General features: G+C 39.9%; 1 protein-coding gene and 1 pseudogene across 3 annotated transcripts; one reads left to right on the forward strand and one right to left on the reverse strand.

The window, feature by feature from the left end:
• Nucleotides 1-7925: 7925 nt before the first annotated feature.
• LOC125696675 (dynein axonemal heavy chain 7-like) overlaps nt 7926-24710 on the reverse strand; it is a 106693-nt pseudogene continuing 89908 nt past the window's right edge.
• LOC125696997 (baculoviral IAP repeat-containing protein 5.1-like) lies at nt 17760-24011 on the forward strand. 3 transcript variants are annotated; one of them, XR_007378636.1, is made up of 5 exons: nt 17760-18072; nt 19101-19210; nt 19656-19770; nt 21010-22089; nt 22597-24011. XR_007378636.1 is itself a non-coding variant. In XM_048953469.1 (4 exons), the coding sequence occupies exons 1-4, from the start codon at nt 17935-17937 to the stop codon at nt 21184-21186; spliced, it is 540 nt and encodes a 179-aa protein (XP_048809426.1). In that variant the 5' UTR covers nt 17760-17934; the 3' UTR covers nt 21187-22225. The 3 variants fall into 3 exon arrangements, 1 of the variants encoding a protein (XP_048809426.1); XR_007378637.1 differs by having other exon boundaries at nt 23509-24011; XM_048953469.1 differs by lacking the exon at nt 22597-24011 and having other exon boundaries at nt 21010-22225.

The following is a 24710-nucleotide window of genomic DNA, read 5'->3' on the forward strand; positions in this document are numbered from 1 at the left end:
CGTTTGGCGATGCAAACACCAAAGATGCTCCGGCTGTGCTTCCAGACAACATCAGACCTCAAACACAGCTATTGCACACCTACACAGTTCCCCAAACCTGCCAGCTCCACACGCACTCTTTATCAGACCACTTTAAATAGCCCTGAAAGCATATCTGCATTGAACTGCGTGAGCTGCTTCCAGATATACCTGGCCTGTCTGCACTGTCAAGCTGTGCTCAGCCACGACCTGAAGCAGTGATTGAGCACCTGGTGGGAAAGTGGGGCCAATGCAGGGGAGCTCATGTGTAAGCAATGTATCTGAGTGAAAGGAGGGGCTGGAGCCAGGATCCACCCCTTCCCAGACCTCTTTTAAGTTCTCTCAGTATTTTAGCATTCAGCATCTCAGTTTCTCAGCATTTCAGTGCAGTTCTTCACATAGCTGCAGGCTTCAGAAGGTAAGGAGATTTTCTTCCTTTGTTTCTGTATCTGCTGTTGCTACATTTGGGCTTGTTCTAGTTTGCTGCAATCTAGGATTGTGCTACACTGAGGTTATTGCTGTTCTTTCTATTACATTGTAGCATTATAGCACTATATTTGGTCAGCCAGTCAGATACTTCAAAAGGATTTCCTTAACAAACAAAAAAAACAGTGGATGGTTACTGGGACGCCAAATACTCTGATGGAGTATCTCCAAGGGAAAACCCCAGGGTTCTTGGGTCCTTCATTGTTAGGTTTCGTACCAGTTATTGAAGAACAGAGACCTATAAGGTACAATGGTCCCATTATTAAATCCCTTTCAGAAATAGCTGACTTGAAAAATAAAATTGCTCAAAATTTTTTAGTGAGCAAGGGAAGAGTAGCAGCAGCATTTGCTGTAGTATGGCTGCTGCTACTCAGTCTTTAGAAATGTCATTCCTGTGAGGAATAGTTAAATGATAAAAATGAGCTTTCAAAACCTCAGGTTTGGCAACTGGGAAATAAAATTTCATCTTTTTTCATCTATGGTGAACTGCTACACTTTCAAATGGAACTTATTTGAAATTCTGACCGTATTGTTAGAAGGGGGAAAGGATAACTTAAGATCCAGGGCTCCTACTGATCTAATTGAGTCTATGAAGTAAAAGAAGGGCAAGCAAACTGAAATCCACATAGAGGATCTGGGAATCTCAGCTGTTACACATGGTGCGGTGTGGGCAGGGGGGTCACTTTTCATGTGACAGCCCTTCTTGATTCTCTAGATTCCCAGATGCTCTTGAAACAGGACAGGTACAGCAATGAAGACTATAAGAGAAGATACCAGCCTGGCTTTTGAGATGATGGGATGAGGGGACTGAAAGAGTGGTAATTAATGGACTCAAGATTTCCCAACTTGCATCTGTTACCACGCATCCGGCCCTCAGACAGACTATATGTGATGGTAATATGGAGTAACAAAAACCATTCTTTAATACTGTAAACTATAGCAGCATGTAGAATCGCATGGCCTAACAGGAGTTATGTGCCAATAAATACCAGTTTGTGGACCTCAATGGAAGTATGCCAAAACAGGATCAGAGAGATAGGCATGAAGGAGGCCATTTATGGTGACCCATTGAAGATTCCAGATATGCTTAAGTTTCTGGTGGGAATTATGGACCTCATGCTACAATAAGACCCTTGCTACCAGTGACATAATAGGAAAAAAAGTGAGGAATCCAAGGTCCCTAACATGCCAAGTAAGTAGCAAGAATTTGGGTGTATTATATTGGGTTACTGGCATTCCTTTATAATCCATGTAGCACAGCTGTTGAAGCCTTTGTATTGACTCACAAAGAAAGGCCAAAAATGGGACTGGGGGAGAAGGAACAAGAGGCATTCCAGCAAGCAGAGCTGGCTGCTAAACAGGCCCAGGCCAGCTTGATATCATCCTGGGATGCTGAGATGGCGGTGCTCGTCTCCTAGAAGAAGGCAAGAATATTGCCTGAAGGAGCACCCCAATGGAGGAAGCAATCCTCTCCAGTGATGGCAGATTGATTACACTGGGCCTTCCCTCAGTCTGAGGGGGTGAAATGAGACCTGACCTGAGTTGACATAGCAAGTGGACTAACGCAGGCCTATCCAGCACTAAGAGCAAACCAGGCATATATCATCAAGATGCTCCCCAGGTTGATGGCTGGCTACAAGCAGGACACCTCAAGTCATCGAGAGCGACCTGGAGACTTGTTTTACTGGTGTAATGGTACAATGCTGGGCAGAAGAAAAGAACGCTGAGTGTCAATTCCTTTTGTCATGTAATCATACAGGGGCAAGCCTTATTGAATGCTGTAACGGCATTCTTAAGGCTGCCCTGAAGACACATGAGAGGTAGATTGTGCTATTGCAGTGGAGGTTTCCGGTATTTCTGTATGTAGCATAGGTTAAGTTGCCTTTCACAAAGAAAGCTCCCAAACAGAATCAGGTGAAGACTGGGGCATTCGGACTTAAGTATAATTGGCATAGGCACTAGTTAATGTAATTATGTAGGGTAGGGGGGATTCTGGTACAGGGCAGAACAAGTGTGCTAATTTTTGAGAATACTAGCCTCCTGTTGCCATGAAGAATACAGAACGTACCTAAAAACAATGTGTTGGAAACAGATACTGTATGGAAACATAAGGTAGCAACGGCAAGGAAAGTCGGTGAGCCTGAGACACTCAAGAAAAGAGTTCCAGGAAAGGCTTTACCTGCTTTGGACCCAGGGTATGTAATGGCATGGATTTCACTGACTAGTTGTGCAATTTGTCCCTTGTCGTTAGGGGGTTTGCACCCACAATTGCAATAATGAATAAACTGCTCTTCTCAGAAATTTTTGCTTTATTAGAAATTACTATCTTGAGTGTGTGTATGGGAGTTGCTGAATCATGGCCTGCACCTCTGATTGATCACCTGAGCTGAGCAATGAGTCAGCCACGGGAGCACAGGTGAAGGCAATTCACCTGTGCTGCCAGAAGGGGTGGAGCCTGGCTCTACCTCTCCTAGACCCATTTAAGAGCTGACTGCCAGCAGGGAGGGATCCCTTCTGGAGATCCCCTTCTCTGGAGTTTCATAGAGAGCACAGGATACACGTAAGCGTTCTATCTGTTCTCTTTTGGTATATTAACTGCTTAGCCAAACACTGTGGTATATTTCATAATTATAACATCTGTACGTTCATTGATGATATAGTAACATAGCGTTTGTAACTTTTTTTTCTTTTTCCTTTCAGGAGCAGCTTTTAGTGCTGGTCTGACAGGAGGGATTAGTACATCTATAGCAGTATTTTGTTACGAGCTTCCCCATGAATTAGGTAAGGAATTTTATAAAACCAGTACTTGGTACAAACAAGGCTGAGTGAATGTGTGTGTGTAAATTCTGTTGTGAAACTCCTCCCAGTAGCTGCTGGATAGGTGCAGTTGCAGCAAGGGTGACCAGACCTTTGCAGAGTGATTGAGCAGTATTGTTTCAGCATACGTAATGAGACTGTTGAGATGTGTTTGGCAGACATACAGCGACTTCTGTGAAGTATTTTCAGGATGCTCACAAAGGTATTCGGGAGTACAGAGGGTACATTTTTTTTTTTGGTGTTACACCTCTGCCATTTTGTGCAGTCTATTGCGTTGTCTTCAAAAATGTTACGTAGTGTATGACATATTACAGAAAGTGAAATGATTAAGTAGAAGCCTTTGTGTAGATGTCCAGATGTACCGCTTATCACCGAGTCCGGTCGATTTGAATGGCTATTTGGCTAAAGCCTGTGAGCATTGTTGCTGATGCCTTTGACTCTTGCCTGTAACTGAAGCATTTTTTCTCAGGTGCTAGCTTATCGTGATGCATCAACCACAAGGTACATCACGTGAAATATGAGCGCATCCCAAGATTTACAAAAGAGCAGCTTGAGAGAGGAGCTCTTGGGTTTTTTTGTTTGTTTGTTTTTTGTTTGTTTGTTTGTTTTTTGTCCGTAGCCTGAACTGGTGCCAGATTAATGTGATGAATCGTTACCTTTAAATAGTATCTTAAGCAAGGCATTGCTGCACACAGAGGTTTTACTCGAGTTTTCGTGTCCTGCTGTCTAGTCTTCTTTTGAGCCCCTCTAGCATAGAATCGTGGAGTCATAGAACGGTCTGGGTTGAAAAGGACCACAATGATCATCTTGTTTCAACCCCCCTGCTACTCCCAGCCACCAGACCAGGCTGTCCAGAGCCACATCCAGCCCAGCCTTGAATGCCTCCAGGAATGGGGGGTCCGCAACCTCCTTGGGTGTCCTGTTGTAGCACTTAACCACCCTTCGTGTGGAAAAACGTCCTCCTAGTATCTAACCTCAAGCTCCCCTGTCTCAGTTTAAAACCATTCCTCCTTGTCCTATCACTATCCACCAATGTAAACAGTTGTTACCCCTCTTGTTTATTCCCTTCAGGTACTGGAAGGCTGCAACGAGGTCTCCCCGGGGCCTTCTCTTCTCCAAGCTTAAAAACAAGCCCAGTTCCCTCAACCTTTCCTCGTAGGAGAGGAGCTCCAGCCCTCTGATCATCTTACTGGTCCTTCCTCCGAACACGCTCCAAGAGCTCCACATCGTTCCTGTACCGGGGGCCCCATGCCTGGACGCAGTGCTCCAGATGGGGCCTCACAAGAGCCAAGTAGAGGGGCACGATCACTTCCCTCTCCATGCTGACCACCCTTTTTTTTAATGCAGCCTGGAACACAGTTGGCCTTCTGGGCTGCAAGAGCACACCATGATGGCTTACATAGGCATGCTGATTGGCACAGCGGTGGGACAGTATGTGAATAACATCACACTGTGGATCTTCACAGTCGCTGCAGACATGTTCCTCTATGTGGCGTTGGTTGATATGGTAAGACGATTTTGATTTTTCTGTTTCCCTCGTACAAACCAAAGCAGCTGACACTCTGAAAACTCCTCTCCCTTGTGGCCAGCAGCTCCAAGTTCCTTGTCAGGTTTCTCTGCCTTGTCGGTATCCTTGAAGCATTAGTGAAGACAGCTGAAAGAAAGGGTTTGGTTTCTACTGAATTTCCTAGTATCAGCAGGATCTGTCTCTCTTAGCAAACTTAACTCTGCCATTACTGCCACGGTGGGCTCAGGAAACTTAAAGGCTTCTCACCTTTAAACTCAGCTTTGGTTACGGAGGTCTGCGATAGTCCCGCTTCCATTAGAACCTTCAGGACCGGGACTCGTCAAAGCTGATCATCGCTGTATTTTTTTTCTGTCTGTGTTAAGGCAGCCAAAAATGGGCTATCTCTTTCATTATAGAGAGCTTTAATTAGTCAATATGCCCCAGTGTTGAAGTTGCTATTATAAATTAAGTCGGTCAGTCCTTATCAGGTCTCGCTGAGGCGAATGGCTGCATAGCAGAGAATAACTCCTCATGCAAATATAGATGTTCTGCGATAGCCTATGGTTACTGGCTACCAGCTACTTTCCTGTAAGTTCTGTGCCTGTATTTTTTTTGCTTTATGTACTTTGACTGAAGACAGAATGCGCAAAGGAAGGCAATATTTTCATTCTGCACTATTTTTATTCTTGGTCCATTTCCTTAGGCACACTAGCATTCAATATAGTCTGAGTCTAAACAAGAGCCGGAGTGCCTCTGTGTGATACACCTGAAACCGTACCAAGTTCGTGTTCTTACAACTCCTTAATCTGCCTTCCTCCTTAAGTCCCTGTCTTCTGACACCTAATAGGAATGGAATTTAATTGTTTTGCAGCTCAGCTGAGGCCCACTAAGGGGTGACTGACCTTCTGGTATTCTTGTGTATGATGGAAGCTCATCTGATGAGATATATTTATGTATTGCTAAAATATAGTTTTCTCCTAGTTGAGAGGAGGGAGAACCTGAACTGAACTCAGGAAATCTTAAATCCTTAAGGCTCTCCATGACCTTCTGCTGTCACTTATGTGGAGATGACTTTTGAATTCTGTTCTTACTGGAAAACTATATTTATTTCATTCTTTTATATTATGTATTTATGAATTAATTACATATTTAATTTATAATATATATTATATAGTTTTATAATACGTATTTTAATTTAAAAATGTATTTTTTTTTCTCACGTCTATGTAAGAAACTAAATTTTCAACTGTGAGACATGTTCGTATTGATAGGACTAGTCTTAATGCCCAGTCACTGAAATCAGTCATATTGGGAGCCTATAAATTGAGAAGTTCAGTAGTCTATAGCAGAGATGAGCAATTTTCATACTGTTGTGTATTTTTTTACGTTTAAATTTTTGAATTGCCAGTTTATGTATCTTCGTGAAATACGATAAGGCAAGACCAAACAGGCAGTATGTTAATCTTCTTAGCTGATCTGGTGGTCTGATTATTTGTTTATGTTTGTTGTACCATACTCAGATATTTGGAATAACCAGAACAGTTATAGCCTATTTTATGAAGAGCTACAATAGAGACTTCTGCTCTCTACTGACTGAAGTTTCTGTTTGATCTATGTAATGTTTTGTTTTATTCTCGAAATGGTCTACAAAGAAATGAATTGACAAAAAGGTCAAGAAGGTAAACGAAAGAAATCCTTTCAGTTATTTTTGTCTTGCCTGGGTGGTCCTGTAAGGTGCTGTGGAAGATTTATTTTTACATCTTCCACATCTGCATTTATTTAGCACTGTTGTCAGTACTATTTCATGTTTTCTTTGTAGCTGAGGAGCAGGCACAGCTTTCAGAACTTTCTATAGACATCTGTGAAATTCCTCCTGAATTACCTGTGGCATGCATGATGAACCTCACTGTTCTCAGACGCGTGTGAATATACATAAGGCATATAACAAGATGAAGGGCTGAGTTAATTGACCGAGTCTTTAGAGCCACGTGGCTAGCTTTAATTGAGGAAACAAACTTGAAAGAGCAGACCGAAAGGATACTAGACTGGCCCTTGATACTGGAATTTCAGCTAGGGGTGCGATCCAGGAAGAGCTGTAGAAGCGCCCGGTGGAGAAGAGTGTTCACTTTGTCTAGTGAATACATGATGTGTTTGAGACCGTTTTTCTAAAATACAGTGGTTGTGTCTAGTTTTATGTATGTATTGTGGCTTCTTTCTATAACTGAAACCTCAACTGCTTATTCTTCATCAATAAATATCGTCTTGTAACTTTGTCAGTGATTACATAAAATAGAGGTGAAATAACCTTTTTTTCATTGGATTTCTTTTTAGCTTCCGGAAATGCTTCACGGAGACGGAGATAACGAAGAGCACGGTTATTGTCCGGTGGGGCAGTTCATTCTGCAGAATCTAGGCCTGCTTCTTGGATTTGCCATCATGCTGGTGATCGCCCTCTACAAAGATAAAATTGTGCTTAACATCCAGTTTTGACCATATCCCGGGTTTTGCTGTGGATACGCTGTTATTACTGTACAGCTTCGAGTCTGCACTGTTTCACTGTATGCACATAGCTTAGAGGAAAAGCAGCGGCTTGCACTACTTACGCAAGTACATCCCATTCATTTCTGTATGTGTTACCTGCTGCATTTTTCCAATTCAAATCAGATGAGATGACCGAACGCATCTTCTAAACTCCATTAAGTGGCAATTGGGAAATAGTAAATTCCAGAAATAAATGCCAAGTTCAGTGTGCTGCTTGCTTATATTAAAAAAAGACAGCGAAGGATGTACACGCTTGGGGAAAAAAGCATTTCTTACATTGTTTACCAGAGCCCTGAAAATTTTACAGCTGAAAATCGTACCTATGCAAGGAACCTGAGTACACTTTTAGCACTGCACAAGTCTTAAGCAGTAGGCGTGTGTGTGTGTGTGTATGTATCTTATTCTATCTCTGCATATGCAGAGACTTGAGTCACAGGATAATTACTGAGGATCTTAGCTTCGATAACTTATGTTGCATATGTACTGAACTGACCCTTAATTTTAACTTTTTGTTAACTCTGTCGAGTGTAAAGGGAGCCTTGTGGTCTAACTGAAGTTTTTGTCTTTTTTTTTTTTTTTTTAAGTAAGTTTATTTCTTTTCATATGTTTCAAATGAAAAATTGTTTATTTCAGGTAGTATATTTCCTTTGTATTAGTTGGAGTATGGTTTTAGCTTCATACACTGCCCACATAGGAAAATACTCAACTTGCTTTCAGGACAGTCTTCAGGCAAGGGAAAATACCATCTCTCAAGGCAGGTACTGGATTTTTTTCCTTAAATAAGTATGTTGCTTGTCTTTCATTTTGTGATAATTATTACAAGTTACAAAGGGCAGCGTAACACCGTGACTTCGTTGGTAGATTTTCCACCAGGACTGAAATTCAAATCGTTCTCATGTACAGTTTTAAGTCACGTTACAGCCGATCTGAATTCCACTACGTTTCTGCTTGGTTTGTACATTCCACTCCGCCAAATCCAGAGTGTCATCTAACTTTTATTTTTTGGAGGGTGTGTTAGTTGTATATTAAAATGCTGTCACTGTGTGACATCCCATATGAGTTTTGATGTAGATCACATTGCATTCGATCTGCTGTGATTACACTTAGAAATACTGTTGTTGCTAGATGCACTGTGATATTTTTTTTTTAAATAAAAATTCCCTTCCAGTCTATGGTTTCTAATGTGATTATGGTCCTATAAGACACAGCTTAGCTATCAGTCTTTTTGTTATCATTATTTTTTTTTAATTTTATAAAGCTGGAAAAGGTCAAATGCTGTACTGTTCATTGTCAACAGTGTCGTGTTCATTTTTATGTACGTTCCTTATAAATAAGGAGCCTTCAAAAAAATAAAATTATTAAAGGAGCAGATGTGCTTGTTGGCTTTCATGAGGTTTTATTGTGCAATCTTTTATACATCACGAATTGCAATGTGTAAAATGTTTTTCACTTCTTCGTGAATACTTTTATACCTACTGATATTATGGACACTAAGAACTGACACATGTTCCTCACGGGGGATCTAGGAAAGGAGCCCTCAATAATGGCGGTAAGTTCATGAATTTAGCTGACATAACGCCACCCCCCCCCGTTTGATCCAGTGTTCTTGCTGTTTTTCGGAAGGAAGGGTCATCGCAATGACAAAGTTGGTGGAATGGCCGGTGGTTGACAGGATTCCTCTTCTCTCGCTGGTGTTGCACACTGGAGCCAGGTAACTGGGTCGTTGTGGAATGTCTGCTTTCTTACAGGGCTTTAACCATATCTGCAGCAAAGAATAATCCTTGTCACTATTTATTATTTTTTTTTTTTTTTTAAAGGGGGGTGTGGGAGGGTGGGAAACATTCTCCGTTGGACCTAAGTATTTTTGAGAGTGGTGTTGGCTTTTTCACAGATGAGCCTGCAAACTTGCTTTTTGTTGCATCTTGTCTTCGCTGATTTTGTTCAAGGTAGCAATCTGCTATGCCAAACGTACCGCTGTTACATAGAGATGCTACAAACTCTTGAGTTAGCCTGTTGCTCCCTTAAAGGGAGCCACTTAGGTATTTAATCCACAGCATTTGTTCACATATAATAGTATAGAAATGTTACAAAACATAGTACACACTCACCACAGGCACCGTATCGTAGAGGATTTTTGGATGAGATTCTCCTAGCTTTTTAGTTTCTCGGTTCCAGCGTGCTCCATCCAAGAACAGTCCCTGGATGTAGACCCCTAAATCGGTTGCATCAGAGAACAGGTTACAGGAGCGCTGGAAGGCTTTTCTAACTGAAAGCAGCAGCCAGCGCAGCAGGCTTTGCTGTCAGCTGATTGACTGTGTGGGCCTCGGTCAATTTTAGTGTTTCACATGGACAATGGAATACTTAATTGTAACACAACCTTTCATACACTGAGTTAAAACTTTGTATAATTACGATGTCATAAATCTATAACTTTATTTATAAATTACGATTTCATGAAGTTAGAACGTTTGAGCGTCTAGCAGTAGAGCAGCATGTCTGATCTTTAAGAAACATTCAGGCAGTTATAAAATTTAATTTTAAAATACAGGACGTGATTTTCACAGGTCAGCATGAAGACCTGCTCATATGCTGTGTACTACAAACTTCTGTTTATTTATTTATTTATTTATTTATTTATTTATTTTTTTTCAGAGGAGATGTGATGGTATCTCAAAGAGTATTTCAGTACTTAAACTTGGTTGTTTCAAAATCTAACTCAATTTAAACTTAAAGGTTTTTTTGTTTGTTGTTTTTTTCTTTTTAAATTTTAAATACAATAAAGTAATAAGTAATAAATATATGTAAACTTGAATATTAATTACCATAATATAAATAATATAAACAATAAATACCATAATATAAATATATACATAATATATAACACATAATATATATATTATATAATATCAAAATGTATAATATTATTATATATTACATTACGTAATATATAATAATATATATTTTATATATTATATTATTATATATGATTATAAATTATAATTAATAATATATTTTATGTATAAATATTATATATTATAATATAATATGTATATTGTATGATATAATATAAATATAAATTATAATAAGTAAACATTATAAAAATTACAAAAAACTTTTTGAAAATGATGATAAATTGAAACTGATCGGGTAATGTTTTCCTAAGCACCCTGCCCAAGCCTTCTTCTCACAAGCCTTGGTCAGAGGGATTCTCTTGAAAGTATTAAAGAACATGATGATCTTCCCTTCCTCATAAGCCAGTGTATTACAAACTGATCAGTTTAATGCTTCATTTTTTTGCAGAGAGGAGACCGACGAAGTAGTGTTTAAGAATGCAGTTCTGTACTGCGTATCCCAGCTGTATCCACAACTTATTTTACGAGGGGTAGAGAGGCAAGTGCAGGCAACAGCCAATGGCTTTGCTTTCATTGGTTTAGGAAAACCTTCCAAGTTGTATAATTGGAAAAAAATAAGGGCAAGCTAATAGTGCTTGGAAGTCGTATTTGCAGTGGGGAGCTAGGGGGTTAGAACTATTCTGTGTTGATGATATTTTATCTCTTCAGGCAAAATCGGAGTCCTGCAACGTTTTATGTCGCATATTGCTTCTTGCTTATTTTGTGTGTTTGGTGGGCGAACAGCGCCTTTCTGTATGTTGCGTTGCTACTTAATTACACTCAGTAACTTAACTGCTTAACTCTTGAGCCTGCAAAGTAATGCTAACTAATGCTTGGTTTACGTACCATCGTCTGGAGCAAGGTGATATTCCTTATCTTCCAGCACTTCATAGTCAAATGCTAACAGGTCTATTGGAATTGTGTACTTTCTGGCATAGTTCTGCTGGGCACCAGTTAAGAACGCTTGCGTGAAGAAGAATCCTGAAATCCAGAAGACGGGTGGCATTCCATTTTCATACCACATCTGCAGCAGCAAGAGAGGACGGAATGGGGAAGCATATGTTTTTGGTAGTTTTCAAAAAGCAACTTAAAAGCCAGAGTAATTTAACCTTTGATGCATTCAAGGATGATTCTGTGGTATTCTTCACACGGCTCAACAACTAAAACGTGGGAGCCTTACATAAACGGCGTATTTCTCTAGAGCCAGCACTAACAAGAAAATAACTCAGTCCCAGATGAAACCAGAAGTCACGCCAAGGTGTATGTCAGCGTTCGTGGTGTGACAGTCTCATTAGAAGATGAACACCTGTTGTTTTCAGTCAATAGAGATGACTAAGGCACAGAAAAGGGCCGAGCATTGAGGTGAGTGATGAAGGTCAGCTTGGGCGAGCTGTAATTTTGCAGGTGAAAGGACCTACAGTTTGGCATTAAGGTGATCCAGCTTAATTCCACTGAAAGCTATTACTTGATTTTAATGTACGAGATTTCAGATTGCGAGAGGAGAAACAGTAACATCCTTCTATGCCAGGACAAAAGAAAGAATGTACAAGGAACAGACTTTCCTTGTTGAGATGGCACAAAGCATGAGAGTGATCTGAGACAGCCAGCGGGGCTTCAGAAGGGGAAGGTTGTGCTTAAGCAATGTGTATCTTGGGCTGAGAGGCGTGGGGACAGACAGCATTGCTGTGCACTTCAGAAGGGCCTCGGACAGGGTCTTCCACCCTTGAGTCTGAACTATAAGGATGGGGATTTGACGGGTGGATCACCTGCGACAGAAAGGCTGCTGGTGAGTCGATTAACAGTTCTACCATCAGGTTGACCTCAGTAATCTGCAGAATTCCCCAAGGAAAAATGAACACGGGAGTGTGTGTACCTGTAGGAACTTAAGTCTACATAAAAAATCATGAATGTAGCTGCCCAGAGGCTTGAGACTTGGATAGGACTTAATCATCCACAGTCCTGGAATTTTGCCTTTCAAAATGCTGTTCACCACTTCTTCCAGTTCAGCTGACATCACTACTTCCCCCTAAAAAAAAAAAAGGAAGACAATTAAATACTCTGAGTTAAAGTGTGTGTGTGTGTTAATGAGGGGTGGGGGGGAGGAACAGGGAACGGGAGGGGAATGTCAGAAGAGAGAAGGGTGCAGGGGTGGAATGAGAGAAGAAGGAAAAGGGTGAGGGGAAAGAAAGGGGGAGAAAGAGAGAACAAGGAGAAGACGGAACAAAGCAATCAAGGAGATGGGGAGGGGGATGTAAGAAAGGAGAGAAGGGTTGAAGGAGAAGAAGAGGGAACTAAGGGAGGAGTGGGGAAGGGAAGGGAGGGTGGTGACATGAAGAGGGGAACGTAGGAACGTAGGAACGTAGGAACGTAGGAACGTAGGAACGTAGGAACGTAGGAACGTAGGAACGTAGGAACGTAGGAACGTAGGAACGTAGGAACGTAGGAACGTAGGAACGTAGGAACGTAGGAACGTAGGAACGTAAGAACGTAGGAACGTAAGAACGTAGGAACGTAGGAACGTAGGAACGTAGGAACGTAGGAACGTAGGAACGTAGGAACGTAAGAACGTAAGAACGTAGGAACGTAGGAACGTAAGAACGTAGGAACGTAGGAACGTAGGAACGTAAGAACGTAAGAACGTAGGAACGTAGGAACGTAAGAACGTAAGAACGTAAGAACGTAGGAACGTAAGAACGTAAGAACGTAAGAACGTAGGAACGTAGGAACGTAGGAACGTAAGAACGTAAGAACGTAAGAACGTAGGAACGTAAGAACGTAAGAACGTAGGAACGTAGGAACGTAAGAACGTAAGAACGTAAGAACGTAAGAACGTAAGAACGTAAGAACGTAAGAACGTAAGAACGTAAGAACGTAAGAACGTAAGAACGTAAGAACGTAAGAACGTAAGAACGTAAGAACGTAAGAACGTAAGAACGTAAGAACGTAAGAACGTAAGAACGTAAGAACGTAAGAACGTAAGAACGTAAGAACGTAAGAACGTAAGAACGTAAGAACGTAAGAACGTAAGAACGTAAGAACGTAAGAACGTAAGAACGTAAGAACGTAAGAACGTAAGAACGTAAGAACGTAAGAACGTAAGAACGTAAGAACGTAAGAACGTAAGAACGTAAGAACGTAAGAACGTAAGAACGTAAGAACGTAAGAACGTAAGAACGTAAGAACGTAAGAACGTAAGAACGTAAGAACGTAAGAACGTAAGAACGTAAGAACGTAAGAACGTAAGAACGTAAGAACGTAAGAACGTAAGAACGTAAGAACGTAAGAACGTAAGAACGTAAGAACGTAAGAACGTAAGAACGTAAGAACGTAAGAACGTAAGAACGTAAGAACGTAAGAACGTAAGAACGTAAGAACGTAAGAACGTAAGAACGTAAGAACGTAAGAACGTAAGAACGTAAGAACGTAAGAACGTAAGAACGTAAGAACGTAAGAACGTAAGAACGTAAGAACGTAAGAACGTAAGAACGTAAGAACGTAAGAACGTAAGAACGTAAGAACGTAAGAACGTAAGAACGTAAGAACGTAAGAACGTAAGAACGTAAGAACGTAAGAACGTAAGAACGTAAGAACGTAAGAACGTAAGAACGTAAGAACGTAAGAACGTAAGAACGTAAGAACGTAAGAACGTAAGAACGTAAGAACGTAAGAACGTAAGAACGTAAGAACGTAAGAACGTAAGAACGTAAGAACGTAAGAACGTAAGAACGTAAGAACGTAAGAACGTAAGAACGTAAGAACGTAAGAACGTAAGAACGTAAGAACGTAAGAACGTAAGAACGTAAGAACGTAAGAACGTAAGAACGTAAGAACGTAAGAACGTAAGAACGTAAGAACGTAAGAACGTAAGAACGTAAGAACGTAAGAACGTAAGAACGTAAGAACGTAAGAACGTAAGAACGTAAGAACGTAAGAACGTAAGAACGTGATCGCCAACCCATGCCTAGAAATATGGTTATGAAATATGGAATATGAAATAAGACACTATTTCATATACATTCATGTGTTCCTGTACTTTGAGACTTTATTACTGATTCTTGTTGAATTGTCCCATTTCTGGAATAGGAACAAAATTATATACACAAAGTCCAATTCCCAGACTCACTTAATCACACACATGGAGAACATGCTTCATGACATGATTGAGTGCACATAGTAACACACAGCTGTACTGGATCATCTTGTACATTGTTTCCAACATTAGGACTCTGATTCCACCATTCTGATTCATACTGTCACTTTAAGTGGTTCACTGTCTTCTCCCTACATTGTCAAAGTCCCAGGGAAGTTTACTCCAGCTGTCACCTGTCACATCATAAACATAATACATAGATTTGGCACTTGTACCAGCTGCCCTAGACTGTAATATACACTAGAAACATTCTAACAGAAAACACAGGAAAAAAACAAAGTTGCCCTGACCTAACATTTCATTTTTGCTTACTCAAAAGAAAACAGTTTTGAATTTAATACTGCAGAAGCTACCATTCAAAACCGCTAGAACCCCAACTTGCACAGTATCTGAAAATAAAACAGATACACATCCCAAGACTGTACATGAACAGTTAACATTATATAGCAGCTGACAGGACCCCAAAATTTCCTCTAAGCTACTCCCTTGATCCATAATCAACACTGCCCTCACTAAAACAAGGAAACAAAGTCCTCCACTTGCTGAGCTTCCCCTGCAGGTAGGTGCTGCTCTGAGTCTTCTGTTAACTCAGCTGCTTCATCAGCTTATTGATTACAAGGTCCTTGCCACCACAGACAACCCTGAACAACACATTCTCTTACACAAGCTTAACAACCTTTCAACTTAAGCAAGCTAAGTCACTCCACCGAGCTCCAAGTGTACCAAATTGTGCAAAACGCACGCTTCGCAAAGCTATACTAATTCAGACTACTATTTCATTTCATTCTTTACCATTATTTTCATACCTTACCGGTCACTAAAGCGCTACCAATGATACCAACAACAAAGCACTACTCAACAAAAGCTTAAGCACGTGCATTTTATATACATATATATTTTTCTGCATACATTTGTGCATATATATATATATCTATGTGTATATGTATATATATGCACACAGACACACAAAAAAATATATGTATATAATCATATATGCAGTATTACTTCAACTAGGCCAGCTCTTAATTCCAAGAAAGCTTCTAGTAAATTTGCGACTTTCAGATATTTACCTCACCTTCAGGAAGAACACGGCGAAGGCCGCTCGAATCAATTCGTCATCTCTACTTGTAATGACTTCTGGTGAGAAAAATGTCTTCAAAACGCTAAGTAGTACGCAGCGATCCCAGTTGTCAGTGACTCTGCCGACATACTTACATTCTCTAGTCCTGTAGCAAAAAGCATTGTATGGCACCTCCTAGAGAAAAAAACAAAAAACAAAAAACATTCAGCCACAACCTGTAACTTAACCCGACAGCCACGTTACTATTGCTATCATCTAATTTAAAGTCAACCAGCGTTCTCTAAAAACCTTAACAAACCACTATTTACAACTGATGGTTCCCTCTTATAGCGTAGATCTCCTGTCAAACCAACACGCATCTCCTCTGTTATTATTTATGCAACTTTTTTTCAGGAAATTGGAAACTATTCCAGTTAGATGTATGAATTTCTGAAAGTCTCACAAGCAACGATAATGAGATTCAAACTTAAGACAATTCTCGTTTCCCTGGATGCCACAGCGCTTTTATTCCTGGCTGCGGAATACCAGACTGAAATGTTTGCTCTTTGTGTAACACGTGAATGAAAACGAGGTGCCCCGTCTGCACCTCAACGGCAACGGCATGTGTACTTTGCATATTTACTGTCGTATATCTCTTCTCACAAAAGCTACAATGATAATACCTACTGATCAAAAATGCATTAAGAACTCTAGCAAATGGTAAGCAAGAACTGTACTCTGATAATTTTTTGCAAATCTGCAGCAACCTCCATGCTCCTTCCTCCGCTGCCGCCCAACGGCTAAGAACGCTGGTGGTCGCAGGCGAGCAGTGCAAGAAATCTATCTCCAGGAAACCTAGGAGCTTTAGAAATAACAACCCTCTTTTACAGAAGTGCTGATTTCTACTGCTAGGATTTTTTGCTAGTTTCTTTGCTTTAAATACCATCATAATCAAAGCAAATAAGAATGCATGTAATTAACTTTAAAGTGCAAACGCCACCCACGATCTTAAGATGCTATGTTACCACTCTATCTGACAGTTAATGCTTCCCGTTAAGGAGAACCACGAGACCCCTTTCAACGTGTTCTGAGACAAAATGGTTTTCTGAGCTTGCTTTAGCATTTCCATTTCTACTCGATTAGCTGTTTATACAAACACGCGAATGCACACGGAAACGCATCGTCTACCTTAAAAAAAACCCAGGAGATATTACAATACCTGATCGTCAGCAAACTTAACGAGTGCTGCCATAGGGTCGGCTCCTGGGAAAAGAATAAATACCGGTTCTCGACAAACTGAGAGCCCAGATGGTGAATGATTAATTTCTGCACCGTTGGCATTACCTAAATAAAGAAACAAAGAAATCTGAATGTCCTGTTGTTTTGCAAGTGTTACTACGCCACTTCAAACAGTTTACTATAAACCACAAGGAGAGTATTGCTACACCAACAACGAAGCACCGATTGAATCCTAGAGAAATAACTTCACGTGTATGAAGTGACACCAAAATAATCTTGTAATAAAGACGTGCCCTGCAGCGGCTGAAATAACTGACCCTCGATATCATTTCCGCCCCGCATCTGAACAGGGTAACGTGCGGATGCGAGGACCTGGAAGCCCGCCCGCGTGCGTATTATTTGCACTGCGAAAAACTTTTTACTTTTTAAATACTTTCATTGCAATTGTTTCAAAAGACATAGTACCTGGCTTTGGCAAACTGCAGCACAAAATGATATCCTTTTCTTTTTTGGTCTTTTTAATTTTTTTTTTTTTTTTTTTCTACTTGATTTTATTTTTATCCTTTACTTCACTATTTGTAAAATAAGCATAATACCACACAGTCCTTAAGAAAACCATTTAAAACTTAATCAATTGTAAACATCTACAGGTACATTTCTCTTAAAAGCCACCATTCGCTTTCTTTTTCTTGACTAATACATCTTAAAACACACTGAATATTACATGATTACCAACTCATTGTTACAAAAACCTAACAGCATCAGCAAACAACACAAGATTTTAACCTGTTAACTTGAAATTCAAGTGATCCCAAACACTTCAAAAACACCAGTACTGGTTCAACTGCTTTTGTTGCACCCTGTATGGTTTTAATCAATTCCATATAACCTCTACACAAAACTATTGAATTTCTATAAGCTTTTCACTTACATTTTCAACATCACAATCATCACAATCAAAAAAGCAATAAAAAAATAAATGCAATCATATGTTATAAACATCATTTCTTTCACTTAATAAATATACAATATAAAACATTACATACCTGAAACAAGAGAAGACTTGTTTCCCACTCTTCACGCTCCTACTCTCACCCATGTGTTCTCACTTACTTTAAAGCAGCTCTGCTTCACAGGTGTAGCGTGTCACCAATTAGGAAAATACCTTAAATGGGAGACCTGGGAAGACAGGAGCTCTGACATACGCTCCCTACAGCCTGCATCGATGGAGACGCTTCTGGAAGAGCTCCTTTCAGCTTCAAAACTTCTGAGTGAGTTTAAAGAGATGTACAATTACGAAAATCGCTTAAAAACCTTTGCTAATTGGCCTTTTGTGAAGAACTGCAAGTGCTCTCCAGAGAATGTGAGTCTGATAAAAGATACTTTAACCTTGTCCTGTTTTTGATATGCTATGAAAATGAAGTTGCTCATGTTAGTATGCTTAAGTTCAAGAAGTATTGTGAGCCTCTACTTAACCTGAGATGATAAGCTGGGTGGTCCCACTTCCCTGTACTCTGAGATACTGCAGCAGAATGATTACAAGCTTATATATTTAGTTAGCTGTACCTACAATTTTTTATATTCCAAAGTTATTATTACGTTATATATATAGTTATGTTGTGTGTCTACTTGCAGATTCTCTTTTTGGAAAGAAGCTTAGAAGACTGTTCTACTTCATCTAGCAGGAAGGATAAAATAGTGGAATGATTGCTACGTGAATCTAATATCAAAAAATAAAATAATCTTAATTTTACTCAACTTAATGCTTTAATGCTTACATCCTTGTAAGCTTCAATTTCAGAGCTGAAAACAGGAGACCAAGCTTCTGTTTTAGCACAAGTATCAAACAACTGGGTTAAATCTCAGCTAAACCGTGCTAAGGAAATTGTCTAAGAGGTGAATCTTGATAACTGAAACCAACTTCTTTTTCAGTTTTCTTACTAGATGCTATTCTAAACTGACAGTGAAGTACAGCACTCAACTCATGCAGCTTATACGAAAGGGTTTTCTGTGGCAGTTGCCTCATGCTATGCTTTTTTTTTTTCCAGGATTTAAAAAAAAAAAAAAAATTCTTATCTAGAGCAGATTATGTGCACAGATAGCAGAATGCATCTGTAGATGAGCTAGCTAATCTCTGAAGTACCAAAGGTACTCAGGTAGCCTGCCAAAGTAACAACTGCGTAGAAACTTGCTCCCTAGACCAGACCTTTCCTTGTTCCTTTACTAATTATGTGTCCGCTTGCTGCTCTCTCCCTTAAAACTTTTTTCAGTTGGATCTGTGTGGATAGATGCGGCAGAAAAAGACATTACCGAAGGTTCTTTGTGACAGTTCATTGTGAGCACGAGCCGTGTGTTGAATGAATTTCTAAACTTCTGAACTGTCTCTTGCAGATGGCAAAGGCGGGCTTTATCCACTGCCAAAGTGCAAATGAACCGGATGTAGCAAAATGTTTCTTTTGCTTGATAGAACTGGAGGGCTGGGAGCCTAATGATGACCCACGGTAAGCGTAGGCTTAACCATGTTAAATATTTCTCTAAATGTTCTTGACAACGCCCCCTTACGTATTACAAAATTAACAAGTTTCCTAGAATTTATCTAAACTGAAGCCTACCAAAAGATTATCCTATCTTAAACCTTGACGCACTTGATAATTATACTTTGCATGGTTTTTCATTTCTCTTGCATCCAAACAGAACGTTTTTGATTTGGTAAGCGGAAAATAATTTCTATCAGTGCTGTAAAATCAGCCTAGATCTTCCCTCGCGCTGTTCCTTGCTCAACTGGTTTTTATCTAACAAAGGCTGAATTACATTTCAGATGTTATCTGCTAAATGCCTCCCTGCCCATAGACAGAAATACTGAAGAAACCTGTCTCCTTTTTACACGTCTTGAAGTGCAATTTTCCTGGTTTTAATACCCGTTCTTGTTCTGGGCTCACACTGCAGGGAGGAACACGCCAAACGTCGTAGCTGTGGATTTTTATCTCTTACTAAGCAGTTTGATGATCTGACAATGGAGGAGTATTACATGCTGGAGATGACGCGGCTAAGAACCTTCCTTGTAAGTGTTAACTGAATAATCTTAAAATGCAAAGCTGAACTATTTAAAAACAAACGAACAAAAACAAACAAACAAAAAAAAAAACAAAAAGAAACCCACAACTCTTTCCTTTCTGAAGATGGTTGAATGCTGGGGAGGGAATGATGGCGTAATGCCAGAATGGGACTAATTTGGAATTGACAATTAAAATGCCTTATTTGCTAACTAACCTGCACCTCTAGCCCTTCCAAACATAGTTTACTGTCTAGCTTCTGGAAGAACACTTAATTTAGTTCAGATTGTTCACCCAACAACTCATTACAGTAGAAAAATGAACTTCGGTGTGTGATAGTCATTCCTGGAAACTACAATTAGCAGCTCTATCTTTTCTCAGAAGGAAGACACCTGACAAAATAAGACTTGGTTGGACTGCTGCTTTTTGTCTCTAGCTTTATACAGAATCGCTGTGTAATTACGCTATCAGACTTTAAAGCTTCTTCCGAATGAGTCACGGTTCTTGAGTTCTGATCGTCCCTACGGTATTTGTGCGGGCTGTGCTGCTGACGTATACTGAAGCACATGTATCTGAGCTTTTTTTAATTAATGGCCTTTGATATGCCCTCTCTTAATTCTATGGATAATAATAAAGAACAAAGTGAGCCAAACCGTCTGATGGGGAGTGCTAACTGTGCCCCTTATTCGTCATCTAAGCTCTTTGTGGCTTTGCGCAGTAGATCTTTATTTTGCTTACAAGGTCTCCTAATGAAAACATACCTGGTAGCTGTCAAGATTACATCAAGAATCAATTACATTACATTAGCTCAAATAGCTAAAAATAGGAGCAGTCTGCTTTATTGGAAGCGGTCCGATACTTCAGAAGGTGGGCAAATTGTAAAAAGTTATTACCTAAACTAAAACTAAATTCAAGGCACTCTCCGCGAAGCGATTTGAAGTGTAAACAATGGGCTTGCAACTTACAAGTTTGCTAAATATATTAAAAAAATAAAAATAAAAATCACTGAACTGAACCCCAGTCGCGAGGTTGGTGGAAAAGTTTCTGAATTGATGGTGACACGTGTACGAATCACCTGACGGACCATTATACGCCATTCAGACAGTGGTACTGCTCCTAGAAAGCATACTTCTAAGCTAAGATCAGTAGCGGATAAATGACCTCTTGAGGATCTAAATTCTGAACCCCTCTAAATTACATAGTTAAGCTACTCATCTGAAAATCTCCATCTTTTGCTTTGCTTTAAGTGCAAAACCGGCAGAAGCGTAATAAATGCCTTTGAAGAAGAAGTTGCTGTGACTAGGAAGCGCCTCGTAGATAACTTTGTCTCCAAACATCGATATACGCCATGGCCACCGGCGCCCACCCAAGCTGATCTGACTTGCCAACCTTCTGAAAGCTCATACGACGAGTCCAGAAGTTGAATATGACTCTGACACTTTTTTTCTCTTTATATGGTAAAAATATTTTTATTCTGGTACGAATACTAATATTAAGCTAAACAGCAGTTTGAGGAAGCGTGGAGAATTTCTAAATAGGCTCTCTAGAGCAGAAGTAGCAACCGATTTATTTCTCTCTTTTGCAAAATTTTTTCTCAGGGCTAGACATGGGCTAATGCTAGTCCCATTAACCTGTGAATGTATGATAAATATGTAAGTGAATACTTTTATTTTGCTTTTCGTGGGGTGACTTTTGAATAAAGATGACTAATGGTAAGTACCTGTTGCGATCTACGCTTTATTCGAGTCTTTGAGCCAGACGCTCGTTAAGGTCCTGAATCAAAATACTTTCTGTAGAACAAAATGGATCTGGGTGTCTGCAGTAATTACTACTTAACAGTCTACTCTACTGTTAAATTATCTTCCTACACCAGTCTAATTGACCTTGAATAGCAATGTGAAAAACTTACGCAAGCCAAGTTGTCAGACATAATAAAAAAGGAAAGTCACTAGGCTCGTAAGATAATCTTGAGCTGGAAATGCTCAGGAGATTTTGGTGTATGCAGTGAAACGTTAAAAAAAAAAAAAAAAAAAAAAAAAAAAAAAAAAAAAAAACTCAAGGCCTATCCTTAACTCAAGGCCTATCCTTCTATGTTAATAAGTCTGCTCACTACACTTTTCTGGGAGGAGACGTGGCTAGTTTCTAGACTAACCGAAGGTATATTCCGTGTCTTATTGTTACGTATGTAAAATCTAGGGTAAAGAAGGAGGAGAGGGTACATTTGAAACAACAGCATTTATCTTACCGTGACTTTTACCTGGTGAACAGACTACCTCAGCATGAACTTTCACAGTCTTACCACATCCGTTTCTCTCCTCCGTCTCACTGTGAGTACTGAGCAAGCGTACACGTAGAGCTTAGCTGCCAGCTGGGGCTAAACCGCACCAACTCAGTTGAAATGCATATTTGCAAATGTTTTTTGTTTCTAAAATACACGTGGTTGTTTTTTTTTTTTTAATAAGGCGGTAGCCTTGTACGTACCTTGTCAGGTCTCAGACAGCGAATGATGAGCATCCTTTGGAATTCGCCCAACTTTGCTTGCCGCTCTGCAGGAAAATCCTTGTGCTGAGCATCCTATAAACATAAATATTTCATTTTTCTCTAAAGCATTTGTGAATTATGTGAATTGCTGATTATCTTAACTCGATACATCAATTCATGATGGACTTCTTAAAAATCTGCGGGAATGGGACTTTTTTTTTTTTTTTTTTAAGGAAAAACATTAAATGAGGGAAAATAACTTAAAGTATATCTAGGGAGCATCTACTGTAGCAGAGAAGCCACTCATTTTCAGGTATTTAAAATGTAATGACCCCAGTTCCTCTCTTCTCTAGGAAGAAAGCCGGTGAGAGATGAGGTACAGGAAATGCTATGCTATTATATGACAATCGGTATTTATGCCGGATCTGAGTGAAATTGAACAGAAAAACCGAGTCAAAGAATGCCCCGGAACTTATTTTGTGAGCAGCTTATAAATATTCCAGCTACGTGACAGCAGTTACTAGACTGGAATAACAATGAGCGTGCGGTGTATGTTAACTTAATCCAGTACAACGCTAACTGGCCACTGGTGTTATGGCTGCACCGGGGCAACTTAGGCTCGCATGTAAAGGGCCGGGCTCTTTACATGGATTTAAGGGTCCAAGCAACTTTGATTTAGCAAATCCATTCGCGATGGAGCTTGCGTTCCTCAAAGGGCCTGGACTCTGAACCTCTCCATGATTTCTTAGCACTTAGTGCAGCATTCTAGATTCTAATCTTATTTTTCAATTAATATATGGGGGAAATAGGTATGTCATGGTGAAAACACTAACGACTCTTTAGGAGCACAGCTAAAACAGTGCTAGTTCGGTATCACTGAGAAAATTAAGAAATGCTAATGAGTGAAGGTTGCATCGAAAACTGTAATGAGTTGCGCTACTGCCAAAAACTGTTTGCTTCTCCACGAGAAGCAGAGATGCAGCAGTAAGCTTTGAGGTTAAGTGGGCCGGCTGGCTGGGGGAAACCAAGTTTCGGTCCCTGCTCTAAGATATAGAGCTTAGCTTTAGTCGAAATACATAGAACTCTTGGAGCAGGGAGCTCAAGTCAGGTCTTCTCTGCTTTTGGAAGAAACCTGAGTTGCAAGAGTAGGAGAAGCAAACGTCAAATAGTTTTCTGATGATCTTGAGACAGCTACATTCATCATTCATTATTTACAACGAGGGTGCTTGAAGTCATTTTGTGCCCTCTTTCTCCTCCTTTCGTAGACAAAACTGCCCTTTGCCTGGTTGTGCGTTGGTGGGGATAAACCGTACTGGTGAAAAAGATGGCCTCTACCAGAGAAAAATGCTTACTGAGACCCGTTAACTAGCACTTCTCAACATTTCAGTGCTTTCACAGGAAAGTATTATTGTTGAAGCTGGATGCTGAAAGAAAATGCTTTTATAATGAGTAAGAGGCCTAACGCTTCTTCCAGATCAAGATGGTGACAGGCAATGTATATACCGTTCAGGGTTCAGTAATGGTGGTCCTAGTTGTGGTGCTACTAATTGTTTAGATTTTTTTTAAATCATTTAACTGATGACCTGACAGTGTACATCTTATTTTTTTGAATGATGTTTAAGTGAAGAAATTTCTGTTTATTTCAGTTTGTCTCTTTGAATGTGGTTAGTGGTCAATACGTGGACCCTGATTCTTTTCTTCTGTAAGTCAGCACCTTTACTTTAAAATGGTGTAATCTTAGTGTAGATAATAAAATAGTCTCCTCGCCCTCTGTTTCAAAGCCTGTTCGGTTTCTCAATGGCTAGCGTTGGAAGATGAACTGAAGCTCTCAACTTACCGTGTAAGTTATGTAAATACTTAAGGCAAGCTTAATTTCTGCTATTTGCCTGTTTCCGCTATCTGGACAACTGAAGGAGCCGTAGTTTTTAATGGTAGTTTTTAAAATAGTTGGATCAGGAATTGTGTGTACAGTGAGAGCTCGGTGTAACTAAAAGCAGAAGAGAAGCGGTATGGTAAAACAAGCGCCGAGAAAAGTTGACAGTAAGATAAAGCAAGTGCCTAAAAGTGGAGCGTGAGTCATCTACAGGGGCTCAATTTTGAGTGAACAGTAATGAAAATGTTTAAAGAAATCATTTGTGCCTATCTGTCACTCTGGAATAGGATGCAGGTCTCCTGAATCCCACTTGAGTACTTCTAAAACGTTACGGTTGTTTTTGTTGCCGTCGTTTTTTAAATTTACCCAAAAAAGCTGAATGCCTATATAACGGTACAAAAAGGCATCCTCAAAGCCTGGTGAACAAATGGACGTACTGATAAGGCAACAGTGGCTGACACGAATTTAGCTAATTTCACTGTCGCCTTACTTCTACAGGTTTTGCCTTCTTTTACTCCAGCCCAATTCAAATTGTCAACTGCTATTCAGTAGCCACCTGACAAACTGGCAGTAATCTGCCCCTCCACACCGTTT

The sequence above is a fragment of the Lagopus muta genome, chromosome 8 (genome assembly GCF_023343835.1).
Source record: "Lagopus muta isolate bLagMut1 chromosome 8, bLagMut1 primary, whole genome shotgun sequence".
Classification (NCBI taxonomy): domain Eukaryota; kingdom Metazoa; phylum Chordata; class Aves; order Galliformes; family Phasianidae; genus Lagopus; species Lagopus muta.